The 24,806-nt window shown below is 34.0% G+C and overlaps 2 protein-coding genes and 1 pseudogene across 2 annotated transcripts; 1 reads left to right on the top strand and 2 right to left on the bottom strand.

Annotated features, from left to right (window-relative positions):
• Positions 1-979: 979 nt before the first annotated feature.
• Positions 980-2,382, top strand: LOC120146230 (AT-hook motif nuclear-localized protein 23-like). Its single transcript, XM_039159856.1, has one exon. It carries the CDS (start codon positions 1,261-1,263, stop codon positions 2,113-2,115), a length of 855 nt encoding a protein of 284 aa, XP_039015787.1. The 5' UTR covers positions 980-1,260; the 3' UTR covers positions 2,116-2,382.
• A 2,618-nt stretch (positions 2,383-5,000) lies between these two features.
• Positions 5,001-5,351, bottom strand: LOC120146258 (auxin-responsive protein SAUR77-like). The gene has a single exon (XM_039159874.1). The coding sequence runs from the start codon at positions 5,349-5,351 to the stop codon at positions 5,001-5,003; it is 351 nt and encodes a 116-aa protein (XP_039015805.1).
• A 1,207-nt stretch (positions 5,352-6,558) lies between these two features.
• Positions 6,559-18,137, bottom strand: LOC120146265 (annotated as a pseudogene).
• Positions 18,138-24,806: the final 6,669 nt, after the last annotated feature.

Genomic DNA, 24,806 nt, shown 5'->3' on the forward strand with positions numbered 1-24,806 from the left:
CGTCCATAAATATAAATAACTAATCAAAGAAAACTCAGATTTCAGGGTAGACACCATCAGTAAAATGAGTAATTAATTGAAGGAAATTCGGATTTCATGGTAGGCACGTGCCCACCTTCACCAAGCTCATGGCTTTGCCACCGAGTATTCCGCAGTTAAAAATTTTAGTACACCCATTCAAAATTTAATGTAAAGTTTTGAAAAAATTGAAAGTTTAGGTATTAAAACGAATTAAAACTGATAGTTTATGTACTAAATGTGTTAATTTTTTAACGACAGGCTACTAAAATGAAATGAAAAATAAACGTTAGGTATGATTTAAAAAAAATAGATACTAAAATAAACTAAAACTGTTAATTTAGATATTAAATGCATAGTTTATCCTAAAATTTAACTAAATTCAAAAAAAATATTTTTTGATTGGTTTCAATATTAAAAAAATTATATTTTATTTGATTTAACTTTTAATTTTTAATTTTTTAAACTAAATCTATTTAAAAAATTAAATAGTACCTGAATTATAAAATATGATTTAAATAATTTAATTTTAATATAAATATTATTTAAATTATAAAATAAGACTCATAAACCTTTTTTTTTACGTTTTTTATAGTCTTAATTCTAAGTAATTATAAAATAATATTCATTCAAAAAATTTATTAATCATTGATACTTATATATAAAAACAATTATTTAACTCTAAACCTATAAAAAAACATTTCCTTCAATCATTTAATAAGTTCATCTTGTTTATTTATTTACTATGAATATATAAAGTAATGTAGCACCACTGTTTTATGTCCACGTTCCAAAAAATGAGAGTGGGGTTGGCATCCACCAACTTAACATCTAAAAGAATAGAAGAAAAGCTAATAAAAGATTTTCTCACCCAATTCGTAGTACATGGAGTATTTATTAGAAATAAGAAGATAAAAAAAGACTGCGTTTTCATAAATAAATTTGCTTTTGTCCCCTCTTCTCCTTCCTTTCTTCTTCTTCTTCTGCTTCTCCCCTTTCCTTTGCCTGCACTCCCTTTAAAAAAATGGAAAACCCTTTCTTTTCTTAGCTATCCATATCATTTTCTTCCATCAAGTATCCTTCTTTATAATTTTTCTTCACCTTAAACAAACCCCATCTTAGACAGCTTTTAATCTAAATTAATCCATAAATTATATACTACTCACCCCCTTTTTAAATTACTAATTTTTAATTTTAATCCTTTGTTGTTTCCTTGTTTTGTGTTGTCTTTTTGATGCTGCCATGGCCGGTCTTGATTTAGGAACTGCTTCTCGCTATGCCCATCAGCTTCACAGACCCGACCTTCATCTCCAGCACCAAACCGAATCCCAGGATCATGAAGCTTCCCAAAACCGTGTTGGTGGTGTTGCTCAGTATGGCTCGGCCGATCATCACCAAGAAGATGAGTCGACTCACCAAGGCCTGGACTTGGTCAACGCGGGTCCAGGTGGTGATCTTGGTGCTCGTAGGCCGAGGGGCCGTCCTCCGGGTTCCAAGAACAAGCCGAAGCCACCGGTTATCATAACAAGGGAGAGTGCCAACACGCTCCGAGCTCACATTCTTGAGATTGGGAATGGCTGCGATGTGTTCGACTGCATTTCCAACTACACCAGAAGAAGGCAAAGGGGTATCTGCATATTGAGTGGAACTGGTACGGTGACCAACGTGACCATTAGGCAACCATCGGCTGCTGGAGCTGTACTTACCCTCCATGGCAGATTCGAAATTCTATCACTTTCCGGTTCTTTCCTGCCGCCTCCAGCTCCGCCGGGTGCCACCAGTTTGACAATCTTCTTGGCCGGTGGGCAAGGCCAGGTTGTGGGAGGGAGTGTGGTCGGTGAACTGATGGCCGCGGGACCTGTTATTGTCATAGCTTCGTCGTTCACAAATGTGGCCTACGAGAGACTACCTTTGGAAGAGGATGACCACCTGCAGATGCAAAGCGGCGGCGGCGGCGGAAATAACATGTTTTCCGATGCCGGAGCCGCCCCAGGTGGGTTGCCTTTCTTGAATTTGCCTCTCAATATGCCGCCTAATGTGCAGTTACCTGTTGAAGGATGGCCTGGAAACTCAGGTGGTAACAGGCCTCCGTTTTGAGAGCTTTTCAATGCTAGAAATGGGGAGCCTTGGATCATTAAGGTCAGCAAATTTCATGGACTAGTTATCATCATCATCATCTTCTTCTTCTTACAATTGCTCTTATGTTGATGTTAATTTTAGGTTTTGTTTTCTTAATCTTTGGGATTTTTGGAATCTATGTGGTTTCTGGAAATAGTCCTTTCTTGTTCATGGTTTGATATGATGTATCAAGTATTAACTCGTGTCGGATAATATGATCAGTCACTGAAGTTTCAGTGTTACTAAGAGATCAATTAGGGTTTCCCCTTATCTTTCCAAAATTTGCATCACGTCTTTCATTTCCTAAATATATAGAGATACCCAACAGACATAATAAAGTGCTTGAAACTTTAAAAAAAAAAGGTTGGAAAGTAAATGTTGAACATGGGATTGTGTAATTTGATTTGCATTGTTTTCAGGAGAGAATATAATAATTAGGTTAGGATTTCATAACTGATGATTCTTCTTGTTTCCTGCTATAACCCACCATGGATTTCTGCTTTGACATTGTAATTCAAAGCTTACTTTTTCTTCTTCATTTTCAGCTCCCTTGTATTCACTATCGCATCACATTCTTCTCTGTTGGACTAAACCAAAACATAAGTAAATTTTCATCATTACCAAGGACTGCCTTTCGAAATCTTTGTTAATACGCTCTATAAATATAACTACTTGAACTTGAATTTTTTAAGATATACAATGAGTTGTGCAAAATATATATCTTAAAAGCTGCTATGTTTATATTCAAATATTATATTTTGTTGTTGGTTAAGGATCACTACAGCGGGTGAATGGCTTAAACAGTACTCTTACTTTGATAAATCTAAGTTTTGTTTATTAACAACATTTTCGGGTTTAGTAACATAATCGAATCTCTTTTTCATAACGATAATCAATACCAGATTTAACGAATATTATATTATACATCTTAAAAAGCTTTTTCCGTATATATATATATATATATATATATTCGAAAATTTTGTTGAGATAAATGGTTTTGTTTATTCATGTTGATGCGGATTCCTTGCTTGCTTACGATAATTAATCAAAGCCTACAATTCCGTTTATTAGCAAGAAACAACAATTGAATAATGAGCTTCATTGCTTGGTTTTATATCGCGTAGGTATTCCATCAGTAGTGGAATATATATATTTAAAAATTAAATGTTGTGAATGACTGAATTTATTCCATAAAACCTAGCTATATATATATATATATATATATTCTTTTAGAGTAAGGGAAATGCTCCGGACATATCTAGAATTTTATGTTAAGAATACATTTATAAAATTATAAGATAGGTTAAATTTATAAAATTTTAAGGGAAAGTATATAAAAAAATTGAAAATTTAACGGGTGATTACCCTTGAATTAAAGAGTCAATAAAACCTTTTAAATGGGTTTATTTTAATCTTTAATCTTTAAGAATAGTTTTTACAAGTTAAAGGTTAAAAATAAATAGAGATCCATTAATTGGTCGAGTGGTCAAAGATATTTATGTTATCTCCTTTTGTGTAGATTTGAATTCTACATTTATCTTAGAAATATAATATCTCTTTACTTAATAAAAACCTTTAAAAAGTTGAAAAGACTCACTAAAGAATTTTAAAAAAACCAAGTTAAAATAACTTACAGAAAGAAAAATAAAATTGAATTTACAAGATAATTGTTCGAAGACTATTCCAAAACTATTATTCAATCAAAGTTTGCCTTACAAAGAGCTATGTGTCTTCTTTTTATAGACTCCTAGGTGAAGAATAAAATACAATTCGACTCCATTTAAAACCATTAAAAGATGAAATTGGATTTATCTATTTTTTTCTAATTACTTAAACTCTAAAATTAGATTGCATAAAATAAAATATAATTTATTTTGAAACAAAGTTTCCCTTATAAAAGTACTTACCTTTATCGTATCTGATTCAAATTAATTAATAAAAAATCAAATATCAATAATTATAAAAAAGTCAACTAAATTAATCAAGGTAAATTGGGCCTGTGATGTGGATTACCCTTGGGTTGAATTTTACAAAGTGGTTCATTTAATTAATTAAAACCCAACAATGATAAAATTGAAATAAGTTGACCACTACAGAAGATTTAACCTAAAAAATGGACTAAGCTAATGGAATAACAATTTAATGGGTTTTAGGATGAAATATTTTTTTTCAGCTTAAGGGTGACCAACCCTTTTTTTATTTATAAAATCATTTCAATATCTAATTTTTTATTCAATTAAATCTTTATATTGAAAAGTTGAAGCAGTTAAGTTGATTAAATAAAAATTTATATCAATTTAATCAATTTTAATCATTAAATTTTAACAGTTAAGGGTTATCACTGCTATGTGACATTATGATGCTGTCATCTGGTATTTCAAGATTTAAAGTTTTTATTTTGAAAATTATTTAAATTATTAAAAAAATTAAAAAAATTAAATAATAAAATAAAAGAATAATTTTAAAAATGTGTATAACTAAAACAATAATTTCATCAATCCTATCAACTCAACTCAAAGGCAAATTGTAAAGAGTGAGCCATATAGTTGGTAAATTGGACCAATCCTATGAATCAAACTTCGGCCGATTCTAAAAATACAGAAAAACTGAACAAATATATTTGGTCGGTTGGTTAAATTATTAATTTTTGTTCTCTCGTATTCATTTAATCCGGGTTCTAGACTCACTATAAACACTCTCCTTTTCCTCTCTTTAGGTAGAATTATGATTAGATTTAAAAATTATAAAAATAAAATACAAAAAAACTTTACAAGTTGGCAAAATATAAAACATTAAAATATGAAAATATATAACAATATTTTTTTAAAAAAATATCTGGTTAATTTCCAGCTCTCATCTCCATTCTAATTATCTTGAGAATAGAAGTCAAGAATCTCCTCCACATTAAGCTGAAACAGCGAGGAACTATCATTATTCATCAACCAAAGCATGTGCTCAAACAAGATAGCATCCACATCCACCAATATCACCCTCCTTTTACCATCACTTAGCTCGCCTCCATTATCTCTCTTCATTAAAACCCTAAACGGGCTCTCCTCCAACACAAAAGACTCAACCAAAAACTCCCTCTTCTCTTTGCCTACCACCACCATCACTCGGCGGTCCAACTCACCGTATGCGTCCTCCTCCGTTAGAGTCTGGTATCCCATGCTACGATGTCGCAGTAACGAGGCCGGCAACACCAAGCAACCCATCTTCAAGCAATTGATAACTCGAAATTCAGAAGAGAAGTGTATATAGTAAAATATGAGATGTTAATGACTTAGTCTGGTGCGTTATGACTAGACAAACGAACCATTTATATAATTGTGAAAGCGAGGTAGAAGTGTTCGGCAAGTTCCGGTTGAATAGGCCAAGCAACGGCTAGAGAGGGGGGGGGGGGGAAGAGGGAATATTTATAAGCAAAGCAAGGATAAAGTAGATTAAATTACTATGTATTTTATTGGTTATTTTAGGTATTAAATTTGAATAATATGAAAAATTAGAAATGACCCGTCGTTTTGAGAAAATGTCACACTTAATTACCGGTTCTTTGAGCTTAAGTTGTATTTTATTGCAAATTATAAATTTTGAAATAATTAAATTTATCGAAAGACCTCATTGATAAAAGAAAAATGTTATTTTTAAGAATTTGGATTGAAAAATTGCTTCTACATAGTATATATATGTTATCAAATAAATTAAAAAAATTCTAAACTTATTAAGTTTGTAAACGTAGTTAGGTTTTAATTGGTTAGATTGGCGTAGAAGGTTGAAAACTGAGAATCATATCTGAAATGCATGGTGCGGTAGAACTTGGGAGCCGACCAACTAGACTTGGTGGCTCGAGACCAAACTTGTTTGGTGTGTTTTGGATGTGGCAATGGCTGGTAGCTTCAATAATGATACATGTCAGTTAACCACATTAACATCGGAAATTTTCACTTTTTTTTTTTTGAAATTTATGCTGATAATATTATTGAAAAGTGAGGTGTTAACATTGAGAGGACAATAAAATTAAATTCACAGAAAAATAAATTTATAAATTGTATAGTGGTAAATCTCTTTTTAAAAAATAAATTTATCTCTAATTGTTGCACTGAATGATGCCTCTCGAAGATAACATTACTTTCTTTGTGCCTTGGCAAAGGTATTTAGGTCATATATCAAGCACAACTATGCTTAAATGCACAAAGGCTTAAGAATAATTTATGTATAAGTATATAAGCCAAATCCTAGTTTATTACCAAAGAATGTGCGCAATATGAAAATATATATATACACTATTGTGCATATAATGGCACAAGGATTTTATTCTAAACACGGGTAACCTATACAAGAAAATGAGGGGAAAAAAAGAACCCATGAAAGAGGCTTATTCACCTTATTACCTTCGATACATGAAAGAGAGGCACATGTTTTCTAGCACCTGACCTCGTATGAGCCGGCCTTGGTAATATATCGAACCCACTCGACCGTGCTATACCCACTCTTTTCCCATACCTTCAAAACAAAGTATGATTCCAACATAAATGAACCACGCACACACACATTCAGAATACGTAAGAATGTTTTACCTTAAGAAACCGGACTCGTAAACCAGAGGCCGTAAACATTGGAACCTGAAATTCCATCTGAATCGGTGGCTTCGTCCAACACTTTTTTTCTGTAATGGTGGAAATCAACTCAACTTCTGCACTCAAGGTCGGCTCCGTTTGACCAGGGAATTTTCTTATCCTAGAAAGTGACATTCAACCATCACCAAATTTAATGTAAAAATAAGCCATATATGCACACATGGCAACAGACCAAAACACTTACTTCCAAACCAAGCAATCAATACCGGAATTGTACTTCGCTCGACCTGATGTCACTTGGAAACTCGTCTTAGCTGTCTGTTTTGGTACAGGAATTTTGACGATAACTCCGAGAGCAAACATTTTTGCTACGAAGACGCTTTTAACCTGAAATATTCAAATAAATAGGGGGTCAGCAGAATCATGAGCTTCTAATTTCAAAAATGTTTGATTAGTATTACAAACCTGAACATTTACTTCCATTCGTGTTCGACCAAGTTCCTTGATTGTCGGCAATACCCGGAAAGGAAGATTAACTCCCTCTGTGATTCGGTACCTAAGCATTCATCAATTCAAAATAAATAATATATTGTAGAATCATTGGGAACTCAGATTGTTCATATAGCGTTGATGTTATGATCGGTAGGGACTACTATTTTCCCCTAGGATAGAGTCCGCTAGCAGCCTCTGCTGCAATACACCAAAAATCCATTTTAGCCCTCTACTATTTAAAGGAATACTTTAGTCTGTGTATACGTGGACGATAATTTAATCCAAATATGATGAATTCTGACCCAATTCAACCCATTAGGGTTGTGTATGTTTTTTTTTTGGAAAAAAAAACTAGTTCAAGTCAGGTTAGATTTTATAGGGAGTGAGGTCGAGTCCAAATTTAAGATGAAAAATCTTCGATCCAAATCGTGATAATATTATGATTTTCTTCTATAATTTTAAGGATAATTACTATAATATAATTCTCTCTATGGGTTTCTTTCAATTAAGTCTCTATTTAAGGCTTATAAGGTTGTGGCTAAAGTTATAGTTAACCGTCTTAAATCAGTCATTCCTCATTGTATTGCGACCAAATAATATGCTTTTGTCCCAGGTAGACGTATCTCAGATAATTTCCTTATTGCTCATGAGATTGTCCATTATCTTAAAAGCTCCAAAAATGGCCATAACAAAAGGGGTTGCACTCAAACTAGATAGGAAAAAGCTTATGATAGGGTGGAATGAGATTTTGTTCTTGGCATCATGGAGAAAGTGGGCTTTTTGATCCCTTCATTGCACTGATTAAGAAATACATTTGCTTTGTCACCTACCGAATTATAATAAATGGGCAGTTTTGTGGGGCCTTCACCCTTGAGAGGGGGCTCAGACAAGGCGACCTTCTCCCCATATTTTTTATTTCAGTGATCAAGATTATCGGCATTATTTAACGACGCTCACAACAAAAAACTGATCAAAGGATTTAGAGCCAATCCTAGAGGTCCGTGGATCACACATTTGCTATATGTTGATGATTGTATCATTTTCTTCAAGAACTCCCTTAAAGAAACCCGAAAGGTGAAAAGTCTATTGAGTACATACGAAGAAGCTTCAGGACAGAAGAGTAACTATGATAAATCCAGTATCTACTTCAGGAACAATACTTGTCGGGATCATCGTACCAATATTTTGAGGGTCTTTGGAGTAGTTGAAAAAGAGGAACCATGAGACTATCTTGGTTTGCCATTGGCCGTCGATAAAGGGAAAATGAACACGTTCAGTTTTGTTCGCACCAAAATCACTAAATATATTCAAGGCTGGACCAAGAGTCTCTTCTCCTTTGGAGGTCGGAGGTATTTCTTAAGTTGGTGGTGCAAACTCTTCCCACCTATGCCATGTCATGTTAACTTCTCTAGGAGAGAATCATTGAGGACATCACTTCCCAGATCCAAACTTTCTGTTAAACTATATTTTGATATAACAATTAAGGCAAAATGTTTTTGGACTTGAATTGAATTTATTCGAAGTTTTCAAAAAATAATTCAAAGTCCTTCTAACTTGGAATTGAGCACAAAATGTTTTTCTAGACAAGCAGTACCGATATTATTCTTACAGTATCAATACCTCATTAGCAATACCGATATTGTTCATATGGTACCGATACCAAGGTAAGGGAAGTATCGATACTCACTAGGTAGTATCGATACTACCGACAATGATCAAATTTCAGAATGCAAAAATGGTACCGATACCCAAAAGGGAACCGATACTACTTTGTATAGTAGTATCGATACTATAGACATATTATCGATACCATCAGGCCCCAACGGCTAGTAACGACTAGTTGATTTAAAAATAACAAAGGTAGTATCGATACTCTATTTAGGAGTACCGATACTCTATTTAGGAGTACCGATACCCTCTATACTGGGTAATTTTATTTTGTAGAGATTTCATCCTTAACGGCTAGAAATCATCCCCAACAACTAGAAACAACCATAACTTCATTCCAACATATAAATACAAGTTCAAGACACTTGAAGAAGGGTTAGAACACCAATCCAAGCAACCAAACACAAGAGAAGAGTTTTTTATTCCTATTTTACTTTCTCTTATAAATATTTTGTTCTTGTGAGCTTTAATTCTTTGTAAACGCCTACCTTAGAAAGGTTTTATTGTTTATATCTTTTTACCTTTTGTAAAAGGGGATTGATTCTAGTTTAGCCAAGTGAAATACTAGGGAGGGTAAATGTTATCTCTTGATCTTGTAAAAAGAAAGAACAAGTTAGTGAATTTGTTAGAAAATCCTTAGTGAGGAGCTAAGATAGTGGAGGTAGATTTAGTTGAGAAGTCGAGCCACTATAAATCGCTATGTCAATTTTTCTATATTTTAATCTCCTTACTCCCTAAATAATTTTTTTACCAATTCACCCCTTGCAATATTTTTGGTTGTCAATTCGAGCTTCCGTAAATTCCCAACAATTGGTATCATAGCTTGACTCGTTAGAAGGCTTCACATCCTTGAAACGATCCTCGAAGAAGCTCTACTGATTCCCGACGCAACCGACAAAGAGATGGCTTCAACTTTCGGTGCTTATTACATGGAAGATTCTCAACCAGTTAACAAGCCACCCTACTTCAATGGAGCAAATAATGCCTATTGGAAGAATAAGATGATGCTCTTCATTCAAGCTAATGATCTAGGAGCTTGGAACTCAATCATGAAGGGTTACTCCACTCTACCCGCGGAGATGGATGATTGGAGTGATGGAGAGAAGAAGAAGTTCCAACTCAATGTTAAGGCTATACACATCCTCTTTTGTGTATTAGGTCCAGATGAATATAAAAGAGTCTCCTCTTGTTCCAATGCGAAGGAGATATGAGATAAGCTCCAAGTCACTCATGAAGGAACCGATGAAGTGAGAGAAACTAATATAAGTCTTCTTAACCATAGCTATGAGAATTTCAAGATGAAACCCGATGAAGACATCAAAGCTATGACAGATATATTTTCTGTGATTGTCAATGGTCTAAAGGTATTTGAATAAGTAATCCTAATGAGAAGCTTGCGAGGAAGATGATCTACTCTCTTCCAAAGTCTTAGCAATCGAAGAAGACGACGATCATTGAGGCTAAGAATCTTAAGTATCTCACTCTCGATGAGCTGATTATTTCTCTTCTCACTCATGAATTGATGGTTAAGGAAGAAGTAGAAGATGAAGAGAATCAAAATAAGAAAAAGGAGTTAGGCATTACCTTCAAGTCCACCAATGAGAGCTATCAAGATTCAAATGAAGAAGTGGATGAACACGATGATGATGAAGAAGAGATGACCAAACTCTTCAAAAGGTTCAAAAGATTCATTACTTCCAAGGAAGTGAAGAATAAATCGAGCAAGAAGAAGAGTCTCCCGGTGTGCTTTAGTTGTCAAAGAACGGGGCATGTCAAGTATGAATGCCCTCTCCTAAAGAAGAAGGGATCAAGCAAGAAAAAGACATTTGTGGTAGCTTGGAGTGATGAAGACGACTCTAATAATGAAGATGAAGTAGCCAACCTATGCCTCATGGTCGTCTAAGAAGATTCAATGGTATCTTCTAACTCAAATGAATTAAATTCACATTCATTTGATGAGTTACAAGATGTTTATAATGAGTTGTATTTGGAATTTGAGACCATGAATTCCAAATATAAGAAATTAATTTCAAAACTTAAGGTTGAAAATGATTTAGTTTTGAAAGAAAAAGTTAAATTTGAAAATCAAAATGAAATTTTGAAAAATGATTTATAGCTTTCAAAAGTAAAAATCAATGATTTAGAAAAAGAAAATTTTGATTTTAAAGTTAAGCTTGAAGGCTTAACAAAAGAAAAAGAATTAATTTCAAAAAACAACTCATTATGTTTAAAAATGGCAAAAATACTCACATTTACATTTTCATGGTCATTTGGAACATACTTGTCCTTTGAAGAAAGGAAAACGTTTTAAAACTAGACAAGTATGGGTTCCTAAGGAACAAGGGACATTGAAACTAACATCCAATGATCCAAAGCAATTTGGATACCGAAATCCAATTAAATGTCTCTTGTAGGTGTGTGGGAGCAATGGTGATGAAAGTGGTGATATTCAAATGCTCTAGCCACACTTGAAAAAAGAATGGGTAACCTCTAAGCTTAATGCTTTTATTTTAGTTATTTGGTTGCTCATTTAGTTTATTCATGCATGAGTTTTGCTTTTAAATGATTATGCATTGTTTTTAATCTCATGTATCTTGAAAAATGCTTTATGATGAACATTTTAAAGTTTTAATGATATTTCATAATTTTTAGTTCATCATAATGAATTTTGGTCAAAATTGATTTTCAATGCAAATGATATCTCTCTAACAATTGATATCAACTTTTCAAATACTTTGATTTTATAAATTTTAAATTTTTGACCTTAATTTTTGAATGTTTATGCATATGATTTAAAATGTAAATGATACCTCTCTAACAGTTGATATCAAAATTTTCAAATGCATAACATTTTTGGAAAGCATTATGCATATGCACTTAATTTTAACAATTAATATTGCATAAAGTATTTTAGATTTGGATATATTGAATTTCACGTGTTACTAACATGTTTGTTACTCTTTGTTGAAATTCAATTTTGTTTAAGTGTCAAGCTTTTAAAGTCAAATTTTGTTTGGAATGCATTTATTGAGGGGGAACTTTTGATTTTTCAAATAATTTTATGATAAAATTTAACACTTACTCTCCAAAGTTATTTTAGAACATTAAAGTTGAATTATTTTTGATATAACTAAAAGGGGGAGAAGTATGAGTTTGAAAAATTCAATTTCTTAATGAAAAAGGGGGAGATGCACATTTTCATATATTTTCCAACAATTTGTATATTTTTCATTAAATATTTTATTAAAGGGGAGTTTTGCCAAAAACAAATTTTCAAATGTTTTGTTATATAAAAAATGGGGAGATTGTTGAACTATATTTTGATATAACAATTAAGGCAAAATGTTTTTGGACTTGAATTGAATTTATTCGAAGTTTTCAAAAATAATTCAAAGTCCTTCTAACTTGTAATTGAGCACAAAATGTTTTTCTAGACAAGCTGTACCGATACTGTTCTTACAGTATTGATACCTTATGAACAATATCGATATTGTTCATATAATACCAATACCAAGGTAAGGGAAGTATCGATACTCACTAGGTAGTATCGATGAGTATCGATACTTATGGCAATGCTCAAATTTCAGAATACAAAAATGGTACTGATACCCAAAGGGGTACCGATACTACTTTGTATAGTAGTATCGATACCATCATGCCCCAACGGCTAGTAACAACTAGTTGATTTAAAAATAAAAAAGGTAGTATCGATACTCTATTTAGGAGTATCGATACCCTCTATATTGGGTAATTTTATTTTGCATAGATTTCATCCCCAAACAGCTAGAAACGACCACAACTCCATTCCAACATATAAATACAAGTTCAAGAAACTTGAAGAAGGGTTAGAACACCTATCCAAGAAATTAAACACAAGAGAAGACTTAGTAAATATTTTGTTCTTGTGAGCTTTAATTCTTTGTAAACACCTACCTTAGAGAGGTTTTATTGTTTACTTCTTTTTACTTTTTGTAAAAGGGGATTGGTTCTAGTTTAGCAAAGTGAAAAACTAGGGAGTGTAAAGGTTATCTCTTGATCCTATAAAAAGAAAGAACAAATTAGTGAATTTGTTAGAAAATCCTTAGTGAGGAGCTAAGGTAGTGGAGGTAGACTTAGTTGAGAAGTCGAACCACTATAAATCACTATGTCAAATTTTCTATCTTTTAATCTCCTTAATCCCTAAACAAATTTTTTACCAATTCACCCCTTGCAATATTTTCGGTTGTCAATTTGAGCTTTTGCAAATTCCCAACACTTTCTAGTAGACTAGCAAGAAGGATAAAAGAGGATGGGCTATGGTGTCGTGGTACAAGATCTGCAAAGCCAAGAGAGAAGGGGGACTAGGCTTCAAAGATCTCAAACTGTTTAACTTAGTGTTGTTGGGATCCCAGGTGTGGCGAATTCTTCAGGACCCTGATTCCCTTGCAGGACAAGTACTGAAAGCAAAATACTTTGCCAATCTGGAGCTCCTTGATGCCAACCTAAGAGACAAACCTTTTCACACGTATGATGGAGAGTTGGGTATGATGAACATGTTCATTTTTTTAGGGATGTATGGGGTGATTCCTCCCCAGTTTTTTGGACAAATACATATGTTGATAGCTACAACAATCCTATCAAGTGCATGTAATTTATGCTCCCAAGGGTGCCAAGATGGGATGAGAAAAAGGTTAGGAATATTCTCACTAAGATGGATGCGGATAAAGTTTTGAGAACGTTGATTGCCACCACCAGATCTGATAAGCTTATCTAGAGTTATCATTCCTCTGGGTGCTTCTCGACTAAATCATGATACAATTGGCTTCTGATCCGAAAAGAGATCTCGAGGGATAGTTAAAAATTTTGGAAAACGCTCACCAAGCTGCCAATCCTTCCGAAAATCAATATTTTCAAGTGGAGAGTTTGCCACAATGCAATCCCATCAGGAGACAAACTGTTGAATATACAACTCTCTGAAGGAAAATGTCCTTTATGCGGGGATGCTTTAGAAACTCATCTTCATGCCCTGAGAGAATGTCCCAAATCAAGAAGCGTATTGGAAATCTTGGGGCTTAAAAGAGGTATTGTTGAGTGGCAAGGCAACTCGTGTAAATAATGGTTAGACTAAGTTGCTTCCCAATTGGATCAACATGGGCTTGCCAGACTAATAATGCTTTTATGGAATCTATGGAATAGATGAAATAAGCTTCTCCATGAAGGTGAGACACATGATGATAGAGACGTGGTCGTTTTTGCCTCCAACCTCTGTTATGAATTTATTGAAGTTTCCAAAGATTGGACATATAGTAGACCGTTATCCTCTCGTCCTCGTAGGTGGACTAAACCCCCTCTCTCTTTGGTTAAGATAAATGTGGATGGAGCTTGTAGTATCTCAGGCAAGGTAGCTGCCATTGGAATTGTTGTAAGGGACTCTCATGGATTGGTACTAGGTGGGATGTGCAGTCAGATACCTTACCCCTTTATTGCGGAGTCTGCTGAGGTTGTAGCTTTAACAGAAGGAATCAAATACGCTCTCGAAAATGAATGGCACGAAGGAGACGTGATGTCCATTGTCTACAGGCTCGCCAACTGCAAAGAAGATGTGTCAACAATCAGCTTGTTTCTCAACGAAGCTCAAGGGCTGATCGCCTCGAATAACAGGATTAAAATTATGTATGTTAATCGAGAGGTGAACAAAGTGGCTCCTAGTCTCGCACAATCGACTTTTTCGAATCCCAACCCGTTCTAGTTTTATTATGACGAGCCTGATTGTATTAATACTGATGTAATTAATGATGCAATCAGAATCTAATGAATCCTTTAATTTAAAAAAAAATAAAAAATGTTCTTTTTTATATTTATGTTGGGTCGAGTCAATTTTGGGTAGAAGGGATATACTTCTCAAGTTGGATTGGGTCAGTTCAGGTGGAAGATATATGCTTCTCGGGTCGAGTTAGGTTAACCCTAAACCCAACCTAACTCGACCTGTTGCCATCCCTATTTATGCATTTGATAAAAGTGAATATTTTAATCCAAAATGTATCTATAGTTCGTTGAACTAAAATATTGAGTTTAAACACCTCTTAGGCCCCTATCAATTTATAAATCGAACAAACTGAACCTTCCCCAAAAAAGATAATTTAGTGCATATGCATTTGGAAAGTGAGAAAATAAGGATAATCTATGATGGCATTATCTTTTTCTGTTAGTACATGACACATGTACAACCATGATTTGATAATTTCTTTAAATAAAAATTGATAAATTTGCATAATATTCAAAACAATAACTTATAACTGAAACATTGTAAAAATTTAAAAAAGATTAAAAATTCAATAAAAATTCCCAATATTTTGAAGAAATTTATTAAAAACTATAAAAAGGGAAAACTAATAAAATTTTAAAATATTATTCAGATTTCAACAATATAAAAATTTGAAAAGAATACAAAAAGATATATCATATATGAATTTTTGAATATCATATAAAAATTACTTATAAAGTGACAGCGATCTAAGGGATGTTTAAACTCAATATTTTGGCTCAACTAACAATAGATCATTCTGAGCTGAAATATGCACTGTTCCAAACATACGGGGACTAAAATGTCTCTTCTAATAGTACAAGGATTAACATGAACTTTTCAGTGTAGTAGAGGAGCTTCTAGTAATCATTCACGTAACTTAGTTCAAACAAAGAGAAGGAAATTTAATGAATATGAATTATCTTTTACGTGAGCTTTTACTCATCTTTCAAATTTCAAACTTAGATTTGTAATAATTCTTTTAATTTATGATGAATTATTTTAAAACTCATTTAGTCATTAAGTTTTTCTTCTCATGTAACCAACGTAGCATTTGTGTTAGGCATTTGTTTAAACTAAGAAGCTACATATAGAAATAAAGAACTTATCATTCATAATTATATAAGGAAACATTTTTATATAAAAAATGTTGCTACATCAGAAGTACCATATTATATAACGAAATTTTTTTAGGTCTGTTTGTTTAATTAAAAACAGTTTTCGGAGAATATTTTTCATAAGAATATTTTACCGTATTATATATAAAATTATTTTAACATATTTGAATGATTTTTTTGAAAACCAATTTCTGAAAACTACAAGTTGCATGGCATATATCGCGAACTTGAACCGCGAAGTAAATAAGGAAGAAGACTTGTAAGCTTACTTCATTAGTTCAAATTCACCATCTGGTGGCACAAAACTAACAGTCTTTTCTGAGTTGAATCTTGTAAGATTTACGCACTGATGGAAAGTTATATCGTCCAGCTCAATAGTCTTGCCACTGACACATGTAAACAAGAGAGAGAAAAGCTGAAGTCACCGAGTTAGTGGTAATGAGAGCAGTATATAAACAAAACATGAGAAATAAACTGACAATCTAATATGTAACCCTTTAGATACTCAAGTCACTTGAAATGATCAGAAGTTGGAAAACTGGGCAGAAAGAAGTGCAGAGGATTGTATTGTATATTAACAAAGTAAGGAAGCATGGGATGAAACGTAGAAGCCACCTTTTAGTAGGACGGGATTTCATTTGTGATTCTTTTTCAAGACCAATCTTATCATTCAAGCCCAGCTTCAGGTCAGGCATTCCTGAGAGGAAGCACTTCATAAGGATCTTTCCAGTAACATCACAACGCAGAACACTGCCTGGAATCACCAAAATGTTTCATTTTCACCCAAGCATAAACCAACAAACAAAACCACTTCCAAGACCATTACCGACCTTTTGAAGACATAAGTAAGTTTACACTTTCCCCAATGTCTAGAAACACCTGATGCAAATAGATGTTAAACCATGAGGAGCCAAGAGGAAATTGACAAAATACAGAAGCACGATTACCTCATTTTTTATAAACAAGTCCCTCTCTTCTCCAGCCAACAGCACCTGTAACTTGTAATGTTGCCTTTGAAATAGGCTTATCTGCCTATTAATTTGTTACAATGTTTAAGCACAATAACCCTACAGTTGGAGTATGAGTATTGCTTACATACATCAAACCTCAACCGAGAAAAAAAATACAACGTACCTTGGATGAGAATGGGGACCGCACCCCTTCTTGAGTAATGTAAAGCTTTAAGATTTCAGGAGAGGTTTTGCGGGTGGCCAAAGTCCATTATTTCTGCAATGAAAAACGGAAGAAATGAAACATTTTATCATTTAAATAACATTTGAACTCTAAGTTGATTAATTTTTTTCATCCTTCCTTTCTGTAGAAGAAACACCTAAAAATGAATGACATGCATAGAAGTTAAGATGCAACCTAAAAGAAACAAACTGGATCACTTAGTTGGCAGTTGATTCTGCAAATAATACTCTTATGTTTCAGTTGCTACCACTTGTATTATGTCAAGAGTCAATGGTAACTAGCAAATGCCAATATAATTAGTCCATGTAACAACAAGAACGTTAACTGAACACATAAGAAAACAAGCCAGAAGATGCATGTGGGAGGAGAAATATTCAGCTTTGGTTGAATACATACCATCCAACAATTCATAGATCAGAACGAAATTATTACGAATTGCATCTTCATCAAAAGCTCCGCCAAAATAAGATTTGAACATAGCAACAGCCTACAAAAGGACCAAAATACCAGAGCATCAACTACTAGAGAAGAAAAAAAAATGGATTGCACCTTTTGATAGCGGAATATCAAGGGAATCTGTTGTGTATAGGTTAAATAGTAACTAAATTAAGGTCGCAACACGTTCACAACAAACGTTGACAATATCCGCAACAATGACGCCGCAGTGGCATCCACAACAGCGATCAGTGTTAATAGTTAAAAGAAGACGAGTCTTTGATTACCTCAACAACAAACTTGAAAGCACAAGCCACATTAGCATTACTGCTGACAACGATTACGATGTATACATTGCCAATTCTCATGTAAAAGAACGAGCAACCTCCAATCTGTCGTACCGGGTATGTACCCAGTTCTTTCGTTTGCATAATGTGCTTTCGGAAAGCGTCCACCATATTTCTCCTTATTGATAAATTATACGAATCAGATCATTAAAGGGAACAAAAGAAAAAGCATTCACGCAACACGGCTAAATAATTCGAGATACCCGACATCATCACGATAGAGACGATTGATGAGAACATCACCCCGGAGATTCAAGAAGTAGATGGCGGAAGCGGCCACCAGCATCTTGGATCCAGTATATCGGGTCGCACGTTGAATAAAATGGATCGATGGTGGCAGAAGCAGGTGACGGAGACGGCTCTGGATAAATAAAGAACGTTAGCATTCAATATTATTTTCTGTTTGATATTTCGTAGCGTAATGAATCAGAGTTGCAGAAGAAATGGAATTTTATATAGTGCTAATGGTATGATGGGCCCCTGAACTTTATAGTTTGTTCTAATGTGGCCACTATATTTTCAAAATATCCATGTGATACCTGTGTAGACACCTGTTTTTTTCCGGGTTTCGTTTTATTATTATTATTTATTATTATTATTACTATTAATTATTTTTATTACATATTTTTGCAGGCCTTGAAGCCCAAACCAATACAAGCCCAATTACAAATCAAGCAAGCAACAACAACCTCAATCCCAACTACAACCGAGACCCACTCTTCAACCCAAATGGGATCAGACCCGACCCAAGATCCATATCCAATCCAGTACTCAACCAAGCAACCCATAGGACCCGATCTGGCCCAGGATCCGACCCGACTTGTTCAAACTAGAGTTTCACAACCTTAAAATAGAGGAAGTCATCCAGTTACAGCCATCAACCCATAATCTGGACCGTCCGACGGCGCGTAAGATGCATGCACTCCTCCAGACCGGCGCGTCCCCGGTTCGACGTCGTCTCCAAAACCTGCCAAACATCAACCTAAATATCATTTACATTCCGAATAGTACCCAAAACAGTACCAAATCCAAATCCCAAATTAAATAACACCTAAATCCTGATTTTTTCGGGATTCAATCTACCCAAAAATCGGAAAGCCATCCTCTACCCAGTAGCCTTTATGATTTCACCCTAAAGATTGATAAAAACAAAAGGGGATTCGGAGGATTCGAACAACCACAAGAAAAAAAAGAGAGAACTAAAAAAAAGGACAGAAATGAGAGAAAATCAGGAAAAAAAGAGAGAGAACTAAAAAAAAATCCTTACCCAATGGGAGTGTTGGCTATCGTTTCATCGGACCCAAGCCTTCATTATCGAAGGTAAAGATCTCACCTTTGGGTAGTTAGGGTTGATTCTTGAGTGAGGGGATTTGGCTTCAGGTTTTGGTTGTTTGGAAGGGTAGAGGAAGAAAGGGGTATTATAAAGCTTCTTTGCTTCATGTGACACCCTGATATACGGTGGTCGGAGAGGGGATGGTTCCTCTCCCTCGGCAGTGAGAAGAAAAGGTTGAGAGAATTATTCTCTCTAAATCGAAGAGAAAGAGAGAAAATGAGGAAATGGGGAGGCATGCCTTATTTTTTGCCTGGAAATGGGTCATTTATAAATTGACCAAAATGACGTCGCATATGGGGAAAGGTATTAGCGTGTTTTGAAAGGGAAAATAGTTTGTCTAGTTCTTGCTCTTTTATATATCACCCGTGTTTTTCGTTTTTCTTGGGCAAATCACCGTTTAAGTCCCCGTATCTTTAAAATATCACACGCGTTTTTTCAATGTTATAAGAAAAATTACGGTTTAAGTCCTTTTTCTTTGTAATATCATATTTTGGTCAATGAATGTAGATATACATTATTTATATTTGGTACCTTAAATTTTATTTTGTTTGTATTTTGGTCATTATGCTTACTGCTAGAATTCAATTAAATATCAATTGTGAATGGTTAATTTATAGATTATTCCATTTTGGTCCATATTTACTCTTTTATTTATTGTATTTCGAAATTAATATGCAAATTTCATTTTATTTTAATTTAATCACCTATTTGTATTGTTATTTATTTGAAAATAGATACGGTTTGTTTGTTTTGTTTCATTTTAGCCATCTTGTTCATGTTGTCGTATGTTTTTGCTAAGTTTCTATTTTGGGTATGACGTTTTACCTTTTTTATATTTTGGTCCTATATGTTGCTTTGGGATTAATTACTGCTTTAATACCCAGGTTATATAATGTTTACACATTAGTTTTGATTTTATGTTTGTTTATTATTATGTCCCTAAAGTTTCTATTTTTGACTATTTAGTCCTTATTCACTAGGCATGAATAAATTCTTGGTATTTTAGTTTAACATATTGATAAATATGCATTTTAGTCCAAATTTTGTAACTTGGTTCTATCGAATTGTTATAATTTCATGTATATATGTATATAAATTATGTAATTATTATTAGCATTCTTTGTATGAAATTTTTTATTTCTTTTTGTTTTATTATGTACATATTTATATAATTATTAACGCCCTTTGTTATAAATCATCATTGTTCTATAAAATATGTAAAAATGGAAATTGTCATTGTGAGGGAAATCTACGAAGACATCTCCCAACTATAAGGGAAGGTGTCTTTTCGAGGATTTTTCGCATAAATGTTTGATTTATATTAGATATTTTCTTTGTTCCACGTTTATTTATTTCGAGTATTTTTCACCGCTTTCACTTTTATTTTGTTTTATTTTATGTTATGTTATCTTTGCGAAAATTGTGAAATAATGTCTTTTGTGAGGGGAATCTATGGAAAGTCTCATAACTGTAAAGTAAGTTCTTTCTCGAAGATTGTTCACACAAAAGGGCATTAATTATCCGAAAATCGACACTTTTTGAATAAAGTCAAATGAATAAAATGATCTTAATTTAAATATATTTTCGAGTTTGTAATTCCCAATATTTAAACAACATATAATCATTTAGGTACCAAAATTTGGGCATTGTGGGGGATGCTTACCATTCCCCACACGTAATCGACTCCCGACTCTTAAAAATGAATCTTTAGTAAAACGCATACCATTTTTTGTCGTTTAAGGTTTCCAACCTACCTAACTTAAAGGTTGATGGCGACTCCAAAATCAAAATGTTTTCCAAATTATATTTCATCACCTTCCCCGAGTTAAATTTTTATTTTAACATCCACCAGGGAGACGTTATGATAGTTTAGCGACTCTGTTGTGGAAATAGAGAGTCAGACCATAAACGATTATGCATTGTTTTTATTCTTGGGAATTACAAATTAAATTGTATTTAATTTTTGATCCTTTTATTTATTTTGAGTTTCAACATACCATGCATATTTTTAAACTAATGGGTTATTGATATTATTGGTCTTCAGAATTGGACATGTTTTGAGCTTGTGAAAATTTTGTCTTCTGTCTTGTTTTTAAAGGTTTGTGAGTTTCTCCTCACACACAACACGTATATTTACATATCATAAGCTCACTTACGAGCTTTGTCCCTTTTAAGTTGAGGTGAAAGCTTAGCCTACGTGAGATAAATTGTTTTTCCATGATTTTTAGCAAGTAATCTTTGGGGTTCATATACCTTATGTCTACGTGAGATAAATTGTTTCTCTGCACGGACACAAGGGAATATATCCTCTCTAATTGAACTTGATCCGCACGAGCATGTAATGGGCCAGGATTGAGGGTTTGGCAGCCTAAGAAGGCACCAACATAGACAATTCAAGTACCCTTTTTCTTAGAACCCAACACCACATATAGTGGACCCTAGTAACCCACCCCAATAAAATTTATGCTGAAACTCTGTCCGTTGTTAGGTACCCGAATAAGTGTACACAAAGGAGAAACAACACTAAACCTATTATCTTTACCCACATTATTTTATTTTATGAATAAAGCATGTGAACTAAAAAACATGTGGGTAGGTGTTGCAATTACCTTTCAATAATATTTGCTTAATATTTGGATTCTTTTATACTGACACATTTTCTATGTTTGCTTGTTTATTCTTTGGCATTTTGCATGATCATCATAAATAAAAGAAAGGTGTTGATTAACCAAGTTCATCATAATAGAATATCGACCATTAAAATGGAAAAAAAGTTTTTATAACAAGGAAGAACACAATCTGGCGGTCCGAGCTTGGTCTAAAAAAACACAAAGGGCAAAAAGAAAATAGTTTGCCTAGGGATTACATATCACAAAACGTATTCGTAGATTGATCTCTCTTGTAAAGATGAAAACTCTTTTGGACGAATGAAACTCTTTATAAGAATGATTACTTTTGGAAATCGATACCTTTTGTATTTACATTATGCATTGCATTTATTTAAACATTTTCACATTTTTTTGCATCTGCATTTGCATACTCACATTATGCATGGCATTCATTGAAGCATTTTTTACATGCATTAATCATGGAATCATGGGTTATCTTGTGGAGGACTATGAGGAAGTACTTCTAATTGTGCAACTTCGTTCACAGTACTGAGAATTGATACAAAATTTGAAAAGCTGAAGAAAGAGTTTGAAGAGAATTTTCAAAGGATGCAAACAGAGTGGGAAGATAAAATGGAGAAAGCACAAAAGGACACCATGGATTGTATCTTGTAAAACCAAAATGACCTGGTTGATCAACTTGTGGCCAAACTGACTGGGATCAACCAAGAAAGAGGAAAAGAAAAGATTTCATCGACTATGGAAACTCTGAATGTGTGATGGCCCATGCAAATCCCCCGACAAGCTTCTAAGCCACCAAGTAGGCTTCTATGCCAATGAAACTTGTGCAACCGTATTAGATTCTTGGGGTAATCCTATTGATCACAACATGCCAAATTCTACTGATATGAGAAGAGCCAATAATGAGATCCCTGAGAACTTAAAGTGCAGAGAGACCTTCAAAGGAATGAGAGGACAGAGTTCTCACAATGAAATGGATGCAACTGAACTATTCTTATTTCCCGACTTGGTGCTTTTACCCAAATTCAAGATGCCCAACTTTGAAAAGTACAATGGAACCAGTTACCCTAATGCCCATCTCACAATGTTTGTTCGAAGGATGATTGGATATACCAACAACGATCAGATATTGATCCACTGTTTCCAAGATAATTTGATTGGACCCGCTTCTAAGTGGTATAATCAACTGAGTCGTACTCAAGTTGCTCCTGGAGGGATTTGGCTAGTTCTTTTCTGAGCCAATACAAACACATGATTGATATGGCCCTTGATCGAACAATGCTATAAAATATGAAGATGAAGAGTGATAAGAGCTTCCGACAATATGCTCAACTTTGGAGGGATGTCGTATCTCAAGTACATCCACCAATGTCTGAAAGAGAGTTAATCACTTTATTCATTAACACATTGAAATATTCATATATCAACCACATGATAAGGGCTGCCACTAAGTGTTTCTCTTACATCGTCATGTGTGGAGAAATGATCAAAAGAGCTATCAAGAATGGTAAGATAAGTGGCACTAGCTATACTGACAAGGAGGAAAGAGCTGAGATTAACGTCGTGGGATCTTATCTAGCTAGTCTGGGACCATACCTCATAATATCTTCCGTGAAAAGACTCGCATCGATCTAATTCCAATGACGTATGAGGAATTGCTCTTAACGCTAGTTGAGAGGAACCTTGTGACCCTAGTTCAATCCAAACCAAGAAAAACCCCATATCTGAAGGTCATGATGTTAACACCATATGCAACTATCATATTGGTAGCTCAGGGCACAGCACTGAGAACTGTAGTTCATTGAAGCGCAAGGTACAAGATCTGATCAATTCAGGGGCATTGACATTCAATGTGTGACGGGGCATTCTGATCGGGAGTCGATTGGGGCATCCATCATGAGTTTTGTTACATTCTCATGCATGTCATCTTGTTGGAACTTGTTTTTCGTCTTGTACTTCTTATGTTTAAATGTTTATAAGTCATTTGACGTTCGAACATTTTCAATAAAATGCTTCATTCTTAGAAAATGAACAATGAGCAAATTTCAATCTTGAAATTATTTGAATATCATTTTAATTAAAAGCTTTTTAATAATTGAGGTTGTAAATCTTTGACAAATGACAAGATTGAACCCTAGCAAAACAAGGACCCCTTGATCCTAATCTAAAAATACATCAGAGTGCATACCCTTACCTTGAAGGAACCAAGCTAGCTCTCTCCTTGCATGTACAATCAATCATCTTGGCATTATGTATGTGTTAGGAGTAGAAAAAAATAGGCAACTAGCACATGAAATTGCAAAGCAAATTGGTTTCTAATTCTGTTGGCGACGTTAAATGATGATCATGATCTTCACAGATGGAATGGTCGAGTAGATGAATGTAGTTTAGGTTAGTTGCTTGGAAATTGAACTCTAATGATGAGATTTTCTGACTTTCACCAAACATAAACTATAACAAGTTATCCTTGGCGATCTTAAGAAATGGAATCCGTAAACAAAAAAAAATTAATATATATAATTATATATGTATACAATAAAGCTGAGCTATTTCGCTAAAGTAATTGGTTATAGAGGAACTCGAAAGCCCTGACTTTATGAATAGATTACATTCAAACCATGACATTGATCGGGTACTTGGCAATTCGGTGTTTGCTCCACTGTTATTGTCAAGTCGAAGACTTAGTGATGACATGAATCCTTCAGCTAGCCTAATAAAGGCAATTGTAAAAACTATATGTACAATAAAGCTGAATTCAGCTAGCCAAACAATGGCAAATTAAATCAAATTTACTAAGAAAGAGTTTCGGTGAATATGAACTAAGAGAGTTGAGGAACACCTGTTATAATCGACTTCACACGAGCACTCAACAATCTTATTTTTAGACCGATATTTCTGCACTACCTTTGCTAGAGGAGCCTACGAAGCTTGAACAAATGGAAGATTTTAGAGAACTAAAAAAAAGTGTTCTAAAGAGTTCTAGCAATTGACTATGCTAGTTGCGACATTTTGTCTACCTCCGGTCAAAATGCCAAACCAAGAAAGAGGGGCTTGCCACGATTTTCACAATGACCTAATCGATGAAATAAACCTT

This window comes from Hibiscus syriacus, unplaced genomic scaffold (genome assembly GCF_006381635.1).
Source record: "Hibiscus syriacus cultivar Baekdansim isolate YM2019G1 unplaced genomic scaffold, ASM638163v2 tig00110904_pilon, whole genome shotgun sequence".
In the NCBI taxonomy this organism is placed as follows: domain Eukaryota; kingdom Viridiplantae; phylum Streptophyta; class Magnoliopsida; order Malvales; family Malvaceae; genus Hibiscus; species Hibiscus syriacus.